This window comes from Blennius ocellaris (genome assembly GCF_963422515.1).
Source record: "Blennius ocellaris genome assembly, chromosome: 6".
NCBI classification, from domain to species: Eukaryota; Metazoa; Chordata; class Actinopteri; order Blenniiformes; family Blenniidae; genus Blennius; species Blennius ocellaris.
Window position 1 is genome coordinate 28,310,287 of NC_137655.1, and position 12,636 is coordinate 28,322,922.

The 12,636-nt window shown below is 42.6% G+C and overlaps 1 protein-coding gene across 1 annotated transcript in view; it reads right to left on the reverse strand.

The window, feature by feature from the left end:
• sema5ba (sema domain, seven thrombospondin repeats (type 1 and type 1-like), transmembrane domain (TM) and short cytoplasmic domain, (semaphorin) 5Ba) overlaps window positions 1–12,636 on the reverse strand; it is a 275,773-nt gene that overhangs the window by 23,118 nt on the left and 240,019 nt on the right. Inside the window, exons 15-18 of the mRNA XM_080498727.1 lie at window positions 6,619–6,762; window positions 4,972–5,119; window positions 4,105–4,330; window positions 1,334–1,546 (exon numbers count right to left, since the gene is read on the reverse strand). Coding sequence (XP_080354853.1) covers window positions 1,334–1,546; window positions 4,105–4,330; window positions 4,972–5,119; window positions 6,619–6,762 — 731 coding nt within the window. The remainder of the gene's footprint in view (window positions 1–1,333; window positions 1,547–4,104; window positions 4,331–4,971; window positions 5,120–6,618; window positions 6,763–12,636) is intronic.

A 12,636-nucleotide genomic window follows, 5' to 3' on the forward strand; every position in this document is an offset into this window, starting at 1 on the left:
AGAGTACACTTTTCCTCAATACTTGCTATGCTGAAAATAACCTATGAAGCTCCTAATCATGCACATATTTGTCTTACAACATGGCCGTTCTATAGAGCAAACTAAATTTCAAGGAATGTTTTTAGGTCAGAAGTTCTAATAATTGGACTCATGATTGAAGTCAGGCTTGCTGCAACTCAGGCTGCCCACTGCTGCACATTCACTAACAACCCATTCATTTTAATCTCCTCTGCAATCTATATCGCTGCCATTTTTCCTCTAATTTCATCATCGATTACTATTTCAAAACCCATTCTCTGCTTTGTCACCGACCTTGTCTTTCTCCCCTGTACCGTCTAATGGGGGCCGCGCTGTGAGAGCAGCTTTAAACACCACAGTCATCAGTGGCTGCTTCTCGGTGGAGGTTTACCCAGAAACCTTCTTTCCGGGGATTTCTCAGGTAACATGCTGTCAGTTGCTGACATTGAAAATCACAATTGTAACATTTCCAATCATTAATTCATTCGATTCCAGTCATGAATATTTATATCAGTCCTCCCAAGGACAGCTTGGCTGTGAGGCAGCTGTGAGTGTGTGTGTGTGTGTGTGTGCGTGTGTGTGTGTGTGTGTGTGTGTGTGTGTGTGTGTGTGTGTGTGTGTGTGTGTGTGTGTGTGTGTGTGTGTGTGTGTGTGTGTTCATTCTGCCTGTAAGAGCTGTAGTCAGCGGTCGGCAGAGTTGTCGGCCACCTGATTACGGTTTGAAAGCCCAGGAACTCTGGTAACATTAGCTAATGAAGCTAATGATCCACTCAGCAGGATGTTTGTACTTCCACCACTGACCTCCTCTCCCTCCGTGCATCTCTTCTCTTTATAGACACTTTATGTACTGAAGACGTAAGAAAAGAGCCAATAACTGACTCTGCTGGTCCAAATGTCTCTGGTGTTGTATGAACTATCATCCTCCTGCTCCTGATATTTTACCCAGAACATAATTTACAGTCCGTCTTATTTCTGTCATTCTCATTAATAATAAAGGAATCGCCAAGCCACTGACATCGCTTGTCATCTCTCTTCCACCTGCTGCTGACATTGAAGACTGATGACGTTACGTAATACTGGCTGGGATGTGTCAAGGATCTTTCACGAGTACAAGTACGCTGTGCAGTGTCAGACCCAATACTGGTATCGGTATCAGCACATTCCTACTTTATAGCACTTATTCTCTCATCAGGATAGATTGATGTTGCCATAAGAAACAACTATTTCAAACAACACCTTGATCAGCCCAGCTTTGGGAGTTACTGAATAAATAGTGTGGATTTAAGAAAATATTTCCATATTACTGTAAACTCACCTGGACAGGCCTGGACATTACAGTCCTGGTACTCCACGGGGGAGCCACGGCAGGCCACGGGGGCGCTCTTTCCCTCGGGTCCACTGCAGGTGCGCCTCCGAGTGCGGTAGCCCTTCGAGCAACTCTGTGAACAGCTGGACCAGGTTTCCCATGAGGACCAGCCTGCACCTGCCACCCTCACCACCGGCGTCTTCAGCAGCTCCTCCACAAGGGCTGCGGGGAGAAGACAGATATTCATGCAGCTTTGATTTAGAACATCGAGAGTGACGTTAGAGTTTTAAAATCTCCAGAGAGAGACATAAAGCATGTGAGGTAAAGATGGTGGGACGAACTTGGCTACGACTTTTCCAGCAGGCATATGTCTCTGTCTGGCCTCTTCAACCCGGACAGCAATGCGGACAGCATGCTACAATTCCCTGCTGCCAGTGTTTCATCAGCTTGTCGGAGTTGACAAGCTGAAGAAACCCCCGAAACCCCCCGAAGTGGGAGACAGGTAATCCATTCCAGAGAGGGGGCCATGACAAAGCCCCCAGTTGAGATCGGTGGACTGTGGCCTCGTGTAACTCTGTTAGTTTTGATGTGGGGGATCGCCAACGTGTGTGTGTGTGTGTGTGTGTGTGTGTGTGTGTGTGTGTGTGTGTGTGTGTGTGTGTGTGTGTGTGTGTGTGTGTGTGTGTGTGTGTGTGTGTCACTCTCGCACAGGGACAAATCTGACTGCCTTCAGGTTTCTTCGTACAGACCTGAACCTTTCTCTCTGTGATAACAGCTGGACTGTGTCCCGCACACACACACACACACACACACACACACACACACACACACACACACACACACACACACACACACACACACACACACACACACACACACACACACACACACACACACACACACACACACACACACACACACACTCCAAGTCCAGGAGAACATGGACTGGGAGGCATGACACTCTGGAAGAATCTTTGTTCTGATTGGCTCTATTGAGGATGTGCAGCAGAACTAGTTACCAGGGTGGTGGTGAACATGTGTCATACTATTTCCAGAAAGTGCCCTTTTCACTTGTTTACACAACAAATGAATCGAAGTTCCACATTTTGGCTCATAAGAACCAGATGTGAAAGTGTAATTTTTCAAGGAATTCAAATTGCATTGTGACTCACTAAAAATGATTAAAACTAAAGTACAGATCTTAGAGACAATCTTTGAAACATATTTAGTGACCAGGTTTATTGTTTCTTCTGGTTTCATGTTTGATGCAACTGAACTTTTTGGGGGGGAATCTTTGTGTCTTGATGGTCAGAGAACTCATTTTCTTCTTCTGTAGCTTTGTTTCATTTCCATATTTAGAATGTAAATGCAACGAGTTTCTTCATGGTTACATTTTTTGTTGACTGTACTGATTTGGGAACATGTGACCCCTTTATTAAAGAGAAAAGAAAAATGAAGAGTTCCAGCTTTCCTACTGTTTTCAGTGGCTCCAATCACTGTTGTGTGTTGTGTAAACAGACCCCTAAAATGCAACCAAAGTTTTGTGTTTTCCCTTGAAATCTTTGCTGTTTGAATCTACAGAATAGAGACAGCACATTATCATTCAGTTGATTTTTGAAAAGAATTTGTCATCCTTTCTATTTTCTACTCTTCATAACTCAGTTAATTGAAGCTTCAGGAAAAATCCACATGGTTCACAAAATGTAAATGTTTTTCGAGCCTTACATATTCATTTAGGTAACTGTATCCCTGGGGTCGAGATTTTAGCGTTAAATTGGTGCTGGCGTCAAGTAAAAGTTAGTTTATTCAAAGTGCTGCATCCCCCAAAGCAGGATGACTAACAGCAGACAGACTCATGAAATATATAACAAACAATCAATCTGCCTCGAGTTCAGTTCAGGTGAATGAATGAAGATTACCTGTCAGGAATATGTCTTTTGAAGGTTACCCAGCATGAGACACTGTGGTTTGTGGGGAACAGATGGGTTTCAAACCTCCGCCTGATAATGTTGGAGTCCACCTCCTGAACCTGCTCTGGCAGCTCACTTCAAAGCTCGCCGAGCAAAGGTTGTGTCCTGCAGGAACTGTTGGATAACCGGCACCACGGAGGCGGAACGGACACGCTGAAGTATGCAGTGGAACAAAGCACTGACGGTAGATTTTCATGAGGCTGATAGCTGAGCCGGCCTACCCAGTAGAACCCCGGGGTGCAGCGGGGTCAACGCCTCACTGCAAAATTACTGTCAAGACTTTCTGAGTGAAAGAGAGAAAAGATGTTCCATGGAGAAACGACTCACACTACAGTCATAATGAAGGAGCTACTGCAGAGCTTTAAGAGGGAGTCTTCACGACTTCACTACACGATGGCTGAAAAGACCAGGATTATTGTGTTTTCTGACGAGCCAGGTCCAGTTTGATCTCAAACGGTAACTATGCCGCCACATGTTTGGCAGCGCAGTGCAGTGCTTGGCACATTGGCCTCACAGCAAGAACATCTTTTGTCTGGATTCAGGATTTTCTGTTTGGAGTTTGCTCTCCTTGTGTGCGATCTCATGGGCTCAGGCCCAGTCTATACATATCAATAGTTTTTGTTACGTATAGTTTTTGTTTCAGAAAACAATGGAGCCCGCCATTATTCTTTTTGTCCATGTGCTTTAGCAACATTTCAAAAAAGTTGCCTTTTCCCAATTCCATGGAGATAGGGATGGAATGTTTTCAAAAACTTCTAACTTGAACCCAGGATCCTGGACGCTCCCTTGTGTGTCAGCCGCTTCACTTACTGTCCGTCTCGCAGGCCGCTGTGCCATCGTTGGGACAGAAGCGTGTTTCCACCTTCCTCCGTCCGATCTGCAGCTCGTGGGGATCGGACAGGTGAGCCCGGCACATGTAGCGCATCCTCTGCTCCTGCCTGGCTCCGCCCTGTGTCACGTTGACGGGCATCCAGGGCGTCCACGGTGTGTTCCTCTTCACCTCCGGACACGCCTCCAGGTTACAGGCCTTATACTCCTGACAGAGGAGGAGGCAGGAAGGATTGAATCAAACCAAATGCTGATAGGGAAAGACACCATTTTCATTCCTTAAAATCCCCACTGTTACTATGTTGAACTATACATTGTATTTCTGATTCAGTTCAGACTCTTTTTATCCTTAACCATTCATCAGACTCTTTGATCTCTGGACGATTCAACCCATTTCAAGACTGAACCCTTTTTTGCCATTTTATTATTACAAAAACAGCATGAAATGAACAAACATATATATTTTGGACTTTAAACCAGGGATGTCAAACACATTTCACTTCAGGAGTCAATGCAGCTCAATTTCATCTTGAGTGGGCCAGCCAGGTGAAATAGTGCCATAATAACCATTAATTCAAACAACAGGTTTTTCTTTGTTTTGGTGTAGATTATGAAAATGTTTATGTTTTCACAAAACCAAACAATTATTACTGAAAATGACATTCGAGATGAAACAGCCTCAGTGTACAAGGATTTCTCCGACTTCACTTGTGTAAAAGTTGAGGAAAACTAATCAGAGTAAAATAATTCTACAAAGTGTTGTTTTTCTATTTGGGTCAGTTTTAGCAAGTAAAGGTCAAGCGAATGTCATCAAAACACATGTCAAAGTCCAACATGTGTTTTTCTCACCAGTGCACATCCCGGGCAGCTGTTGCCATTTTCACAGTTGCGCACTCTGGAGTGAACTCCTCCACCGCACTCGGTGCTGCACTTTGTCCAGGAGCCCCACGGCGTCCAGAAGATGGGCTGTGGACACGACACTCCTTCGTTACAGAACCTGTGGAGACGGCAGAGGAGGGGAGTTCAAAACTGCAAAGAGCCAAACATCCTGGAGAGACAAGAAGATTTTAAGACTTGGCTCACATTTTCTAATTTTGCCAGTTATAATGCTGAAAGTCTACATCCAGATTATTTTATAGGCTGTTTTCCTGACAAACAGCTTGTGCAATGCACATAATATATGAACATAATTTTTGACTGCCGATAAAGAGCAGTGTGTGTACCTGATTTAAATTTTGGCTGCCGTTCCCTTAATATATTGCTGCTTGAACACTCTGTGGAAGTGTCCATCTTAACGTGTGCCAAGTGCCATCTGCGACACACACTTAATTTACACATCTACACGGTGATGCATGGGCTTGAAATCAGTTTTGGAGATGAGGAAAATGTTGCGAGGAAGCAACGCTGCAGCAATGTGGAGTAACAATTGCATTACGGGGAAAATAAAAACTACTTGAGATTATTTGCATTGAAGATTGTCCCTGAACAGCTGAGAACACTACAGCAGAAGTGTGAAGAAAGTAATTCAAGTAAACATAGTTCATGCATGCAGTCACAATTACGACTTCAGTACAAAATCCATTAACTGTTTCTCCACATGGAAGGTCCAATTTGTCCTCCTGCGTGATGAGTTTTACCTCGGGAATAAAATCCCACCCTATGCATAAAGCTGTGTTACGCAAAAAACTGATCGATCACATCAAATATATGTAATTTGACCATTTCATGCAAAGCCTTTGTCTAAAATGGCCCATATTCAATGTCCACTTGATTTAATGCTGAAACTGTTTCTTTGCTGTATCTGTTGATTTCACTTTATTTTACGATTGAGTACCAAGTATCGGTTTAATATCTTGTTTTCTTTTTATTTGTATATGTCATTATTTCCATTTATCCTTTCTTATCTTATGAATAGGTTTTATGTTCTTACATAAAATTTACACACGCAGGTCATAAATAACATATTTATCAAAGTGTAATATTAATTCAAACTATAACAATAATTGGCTTTAAATAATGACTTTAGCTGTGGTTTGGGCCAAACAATCATACATTTAATATCTGAAGCATGTTTATTTGTCATTGTATCACACCAACCCGCATCAGTAGTTGTAATGCTTTCCTGGGTGACTGTCAACTGCATGTATACTGTACTGTATAAATCTACCAAGTCCAGGAGAATATGGACTGGCAGTCATGACTCTCTGGAGGAAACTTTGTTCTGATTGTTCACTTACTAATTATGTGCAGAGCAACTATTCATTGTGTCTGCGGTGCACATGCACAGTCGCAGCGTTTCAGAAAAGTTGCATTTTCCACCATTTACAGGGAGACAGAGATGGGGTGCTTCCGAGTCCCGTTGTCATGTAAACGGACTCCCAGAATGCAACAAAGGTTTTCCGTTTTCACATTTAAACAGGGCCTTAAAGAGAAAACCATAAAATGTTCTCCCATGTTTGTCGGCTTGAAGTCAGTGGTTGTCATGGGGATGCTCACCTTTCATCCCTGCTCGGCCCCACACAAATGCGCCCACCGTGTCGTGGCGAAGGATTGTTACAGGAACGCTGCCGCAGCTCAAACCCCGTCCCGCAGGTTGTGCTGCACTGTCCCCATGATGACCATGGCGTCCATCCTCCATTTCTGTGGTAACAAACACATGGAAACATATCAGCCACCATCAGTTTTAAATCAGTGAGACGAAGTAGAAACCTGCATAATAACTCAGGATTACTTCCAGTGTTATTGTTTTACAGTACCCTGACGCTAACGAGGGAAAACAACTTTTTAGCTGGAGCTGAGTAATTATTCCTCTCATTCTGAATTTCTGAGAAAAAACCCGACATGCAAACACAAGAAGAGCTCATTCTGATTGAGAAACATTCATTCAATTTGCCTAAGTGCTTTGTTCCTGGGTACCACTCCTCATGATTTAATTGCCACTTTCTGCAAAAGCACAATTCAATCTGGACACCCAGGATTAAATCTGGCATGGCTTTCCAACAAGATGAAGGTGTCTGAGCTCTTCGTCCCGGCTCCGGTCTCTGTGACATTGATTGGCTAATTTCTCACAAGACAAAGGAAGTGAGATGTGTCACGTGAAGAATCTGAATGTCGCCGACATTTTTAAATTAGATTGCCCTCTTTCGTTGTCTCATCACATGTTGTGTCAAATGTACCCAGAGGTGAGAACGTCAAAGTCACAGCGGCAGTGGCTCAGTGGCTGATCACAGACTTCATTAGTCCATCCAGATCTGCCCACTAAACGTCAGAGGTATTGTAACCACCATCTCTGTGTGTCACGAGTTACAAAGTCTTTTGTAACTTGTTTTTCAAATAAATGTTTCTGGATTGAACCAAAAACGCCACAATAGAAACTGTAATGCCGTCAACTACATTAGGAGCCAATGCTCTTTGTTATTACTCATACTGACAATATAAAGACTGGATTTATCCATTTATCACTATAAACCTTTTTCAAGAAATTCTAAGACAGTGTGTTATGTTTAATTTTAGGGTTATTCAAATCAATATAACCTCCAGAAATGTTGACATTATGATGTTTCTCTTAGTTTTGATCCATTGGACACAATCTGGACGCAACCAAGAGAAATGTGCAAAGAGGCAAATCTTTGACAGCCAAGCAAAGGACAGACCAACACAGATACTTGAAGCACAACAGACGCATGAATTGAATTTTACATAGTGCAACTCTAAAGATTCCTCAAAATGGTATCTCTGGACAAGTGTTTGTCATTGGTGTATGTATTTCTCAGATTTACTTGGTAAAAGGCTGATGTTCTATATTTGCTATGCAAAAAAGGTTAAAAAACCAAAAAGAAGAACATTAATGATAGAAGAAAGTGTTGCTAGAACAAAGGAACTAATAGTACAGGATGAAAGATAATCTGAAAAAAGCTTGCAAACATATAGATGAAAACCAAAAGACAAAACAAAAATATGCATCTTGGAGAACTTCAATCTAAAGCAACACTTCAACTAGTGTTCACCTGTGTGTGTCTGAGGATTGAACAGAAGTGAGTCTAAAATGAACATGGAATTCAAGCTAGCCTACAGGTCTCGACCGGTCGCACTCACTACTGTGTCGCAGAGTCATTTCCTGAGTGACGGCATTAACAAGAGGCGTGACGGGGAGCAGCTCACATTAAATGACGGCCGCTCCCAATGACAGCTGAATGAGGTTTAAACAGGACTCAATGTACCAGGTGATTGGGAAGTGCTCTCAAGCCATATGGGCGGAGCCCCAACACATCAGCCAACCACACAGCAGAGGCTGATGGAAGGAAAAATGGAGGAGGAGAGCAGAAGAGGGGCTGCTGCAGGTCGGGGGGCAGACGCTGCTTTATCTTGGACAGCCCCCCTTCAGTTTGCTGCAGGCTGAGTAGCTCCCGTCTGGTGTCTCAGAAAGCTGTCGTTTCCGAGCTGTTTTATTTGGTCAATTGTCTCTAGTAATTTATGTTTCCTAGTATGGTTCACTACAAGATTTTGTTCATTTCTTTATGTTAAATGTATGTTGATATGACCTGTCACAAAGCACGTGATGACTTTGTCTCCCTTGTGCTCCACTGTGGAATGCTTCAGCCTGAAATAAATAAATATATGAAATAATAATTTTATCAGTGGAAAACTGTTATTAAACATCACCTAAATGACAAGTTTTTCTTCTGGCTGCTTGGTAGGGGAGAGAGGCGGGTCTTTTTCTTTCTCGCCAAGTCATAGAGGAAAAAGTACCAAGGTGTTTAGTTTTTTTTCTTAATTTGATATTGTTTAAGTGTTCTGCACAAGTAAAAGACCAAAAGAAACGTCCCAGAGATCTGACCATTGCCTGGCCACAACAGCTAAAACCAGGAAGCCTCAGGACGTCGTCACTGTTGGTTTCACCTCAGAGTGGCTTCTTTTTTGATTGCTTTATTGATGGATTCCTCAATGTTCATTATGCATGATGGCTGTGGTGAGTTGATTGGCTTCCAATCGCAAGGGTTTGATCACCATATGTCTCAGCGTCATTGAGCAAGAGAGCTGGAAAAACCCCAGTGGTGTGTGAGCACCTTGCATGGCTGCTGTCACACTTGGTGTGTGAATGTGTGTCAATGGGTGAATAGGAAATATCATATCAATATTCACCATATCCAGGACACCAATCTGCATCTCCACACTCATCACGTACCCAGGCCAGTTTGTAAGAAGAGACTCATATAAATATATATAGTGCATATAAATGAGCATGAGTAAGATCTCCTCTGCACGGCATCAGTGTCATGTACTGCAAGTTTTTAGGCTCCGTTTACACAACGTTTCAAATGAAAAAGTATTGTTTTTGCATTTACATGACATTGTTCTAAAAACAATGTTCATTTAGACAGAATCGGCATAAATACTGAAAACAATGTGATTTTCATGTCGGGCCACGAGTGGGTGCAGTTGTTTGTCTTTGTAAAGAAACCACACACACATGCAGCAGAGAACAATCCGCTCTTTACACAAACACTGGGAGAACACAGACATTATCGTGGACAGACTGCTGAGTTGGGTTGTTATTATGGTGACTGACAAAATAAAACTACCAAGTTGGGTTGTATTTACTGTGACTTTCAACTCCTGTATAAATACTCTCAACAGTTGATCACTAGGGGTTAAAGAGGTGGACTTGGGATTGGAGGGTCCCGGGCCAAGACCCTTGACCCCCAACAGCTCTTTGCACTCCTCGTACCAATAAGAATGAAGAGGCTTCAAGATCTGTCCTAAGAGCCTGGTGGTTCACTCTTCCATATACCACAAGCAATGCCTGGATGCCCCCCATGCTAAAAACAAAAAAAAAAGAAATTCAATGCTTGTCCTCATGCGGTGTCAGAGTGTAAATTGTGTTGTGAGTCTTAAAAGTCAAAGTCACTCGAGGCTCTGAGTGGAGTTTAGGAGAATCATTGACACTTTGCCTGATTTCAAACTGTGCAAATGAGCTAAATGACGGGATTACTGTGCTGTCACAGCTTTCTAATAACCCCACTTTGAAAAAGCTTGATGAACCAAGACAGAAGACATTATAAGATTACTCGACCTCGGAAACAGAGGGAAGTGTTACAGCAACTATCACAAAACACTTTACAATCCTTTTTAGGAGACGGTTTTATGACCAACAAAGCGGCGCCAAGAACGGAGTGGGTCTCTGCTATGCTCAGACTGATGCAGGCTTCACATTTCCATCTCATGGCTGTGCTGCTAGAATAGCATATGTAGGTGAATGTACCCGTAGAGGTGTTGCTTTTCTTTGCTGTTCGTGTGAATTCTTAACTTTTCTGTATCTTTCACAGAGTTTGTACCCAAATACTTATTTATCTGGCCTGCTGCACTGCTATTAACTCAGCAGTGCAGCCTTTTCCTGGTATTTTAAGAGAATACCCCACAATGATTATTAGCAGGAACTGAATCTGTCCCAGTGCTTTAAAAGTACTTTCCTCTCAGATTAGGAAATACTTGCAGCATTGTTTCCGTGAATCTCCAGTGTAGGGAACATCGATGATAACGCTATAAACAAGAGCAGCGGTCTGGTCTGAGCATTGAAAGGCAGACATGATGTTCACACCGAGTTGTTTCAGGTGGATGAGCTCTGGTACAACAGCACAAACAAACATTCAGAAGCTGCTTTTTAACAACAAATCTCCCTTCAAACTGCAGGATTGCTCCAATTAAAATCTTTGAAAACACGACTGAAGACCGTTTCCATTGCCTTTCAGCCAGCAAATATATCTTATTTTTAATTGCTTTGATATTTTTGGGTCTCCTTGCTTGAAGTCACCTTTCTTCTGCCACACAAACAAAGTTGCCTTGTCTTTGTGAAATGATCAATTAAGATTGCAGGCCTCAGAACCTCTCAATTTTCACATTTTATGTCTAAATACTCACTTCTGTTGTTTGTAATTTATTACCAAAGATGAGGAGTTTTGTTTGAACCTGTTCAGGTTGGTGATAAACGACATCCAACTGCCTTGTCCAACGGTCCGCTATTCAAAACTGGACACTGACGACTTTGAAGAGTAAGTTTCAGAATTACACAGCAATGTTTTGAAAATGATGTCCGTTCACACAGAAATGGCAGAAATGCTCAACGAGATGTAGTAAGCATGCCAGGCCACAAGTTGGCGCTGTTGGTTTTTTTGTTATGAAATCACACACACATGTAGCAGAGAACAATGAGCTCTCGACGTTAACAACATTCTAGTGGACAGACCACCAAATTGGATTGTTATTACGGTGACTGTCAAAATAAAACCACCAAGTTGGATTGTTATTCATAATAAAACTACCTTGTCCAGGAGAACATGGACTGATGGGCATGAAAATTTTACTTGGGTTTTGGTGCGCATAACCAGTAGCAGCATTTTCGAAAGGTTGTGTTTTCATTGGCTCCAAGCACCGTTGTCATGTGAACAGACTGCCAAAACGCTGGCCTGAGGGTAGGGAATGGCCCGCTTCCTGCAACTCTGCAACCGTCTGATCCTCAATTACTTTACTGATTTTTGTTTTTGTCTCTAGCTTTGTTATAGGTCTTGGGTACGAGTCGGCTGTGGCTCCGGTCGGACATCGGAGCATTTTGAAATCCCAACATGGTTTGGGTGTTTGTTGCCCCGTTCACGTGCCAAAGTGTTTTTGTGACAATGAACTCCATGAGGTACTGCTGGTGTATGAGCACCTTGCATCGCAGCTATCACCACTGGTGCATGTGTGAATGGGTGAATGTGAATACCCCAGTGCAGTGAAGCTAATGTACATTTAAAATAACCGCAGGAAATTACTGATTTGAAACTAATTCATTTCTTGTGCTGTTAACAACCTGTCTTAGCTAAAACAGATGTATTAATTCTTGCCTAAAGTATTTGTACTTCACCGGTATAGCGCTTTTCCACTGTGTGAGCAGCCCCCAGGTGCTTTCCATGGTTCATCGCATTCACCCATTCACACACAGCACTGTCACTCCAATGGGAGCAGTGTCTTGCCTAAGGACACTTTGGCATGTCGGCAGGCAGAGATAGGAATTGAACCCACAACCTGCCAATTGGGAGGCAACCTCTCTACCAACCGAGCGATGCCTCGCAGTAGTGTCCCATCATCATAGTGTTGCTGAACATCACTACTCCTCTCACAGCAGACAATCTGTTTCATGGGGATGCAGGGCAGTTTAATTGTGAATAGTTTCCATGCAGTGTTTTTCAGGCTTTAAACAAAGGCCACATTCAAATGATTTAAGAGCTGCTGCAATAATTCACAGCTGGAACTAAAGGAATCAGTAAAAATGTGCTTATTTTTTTTTGTTGTACATGAGAAAAGTCTGACAATAATATTGTTGATGTGGTGTAAAAGCCAGAATCAATGAAAGCAAAAACATCTTTGTCTGTTCTTTAAACCTGATCATTCTGCATCAAGCCGCAGAAACAATATTGAATTGTTCTACTTTGATGGTAAACAAAGATTTGTCAACTTGAATGAAACGATCTTTCCACT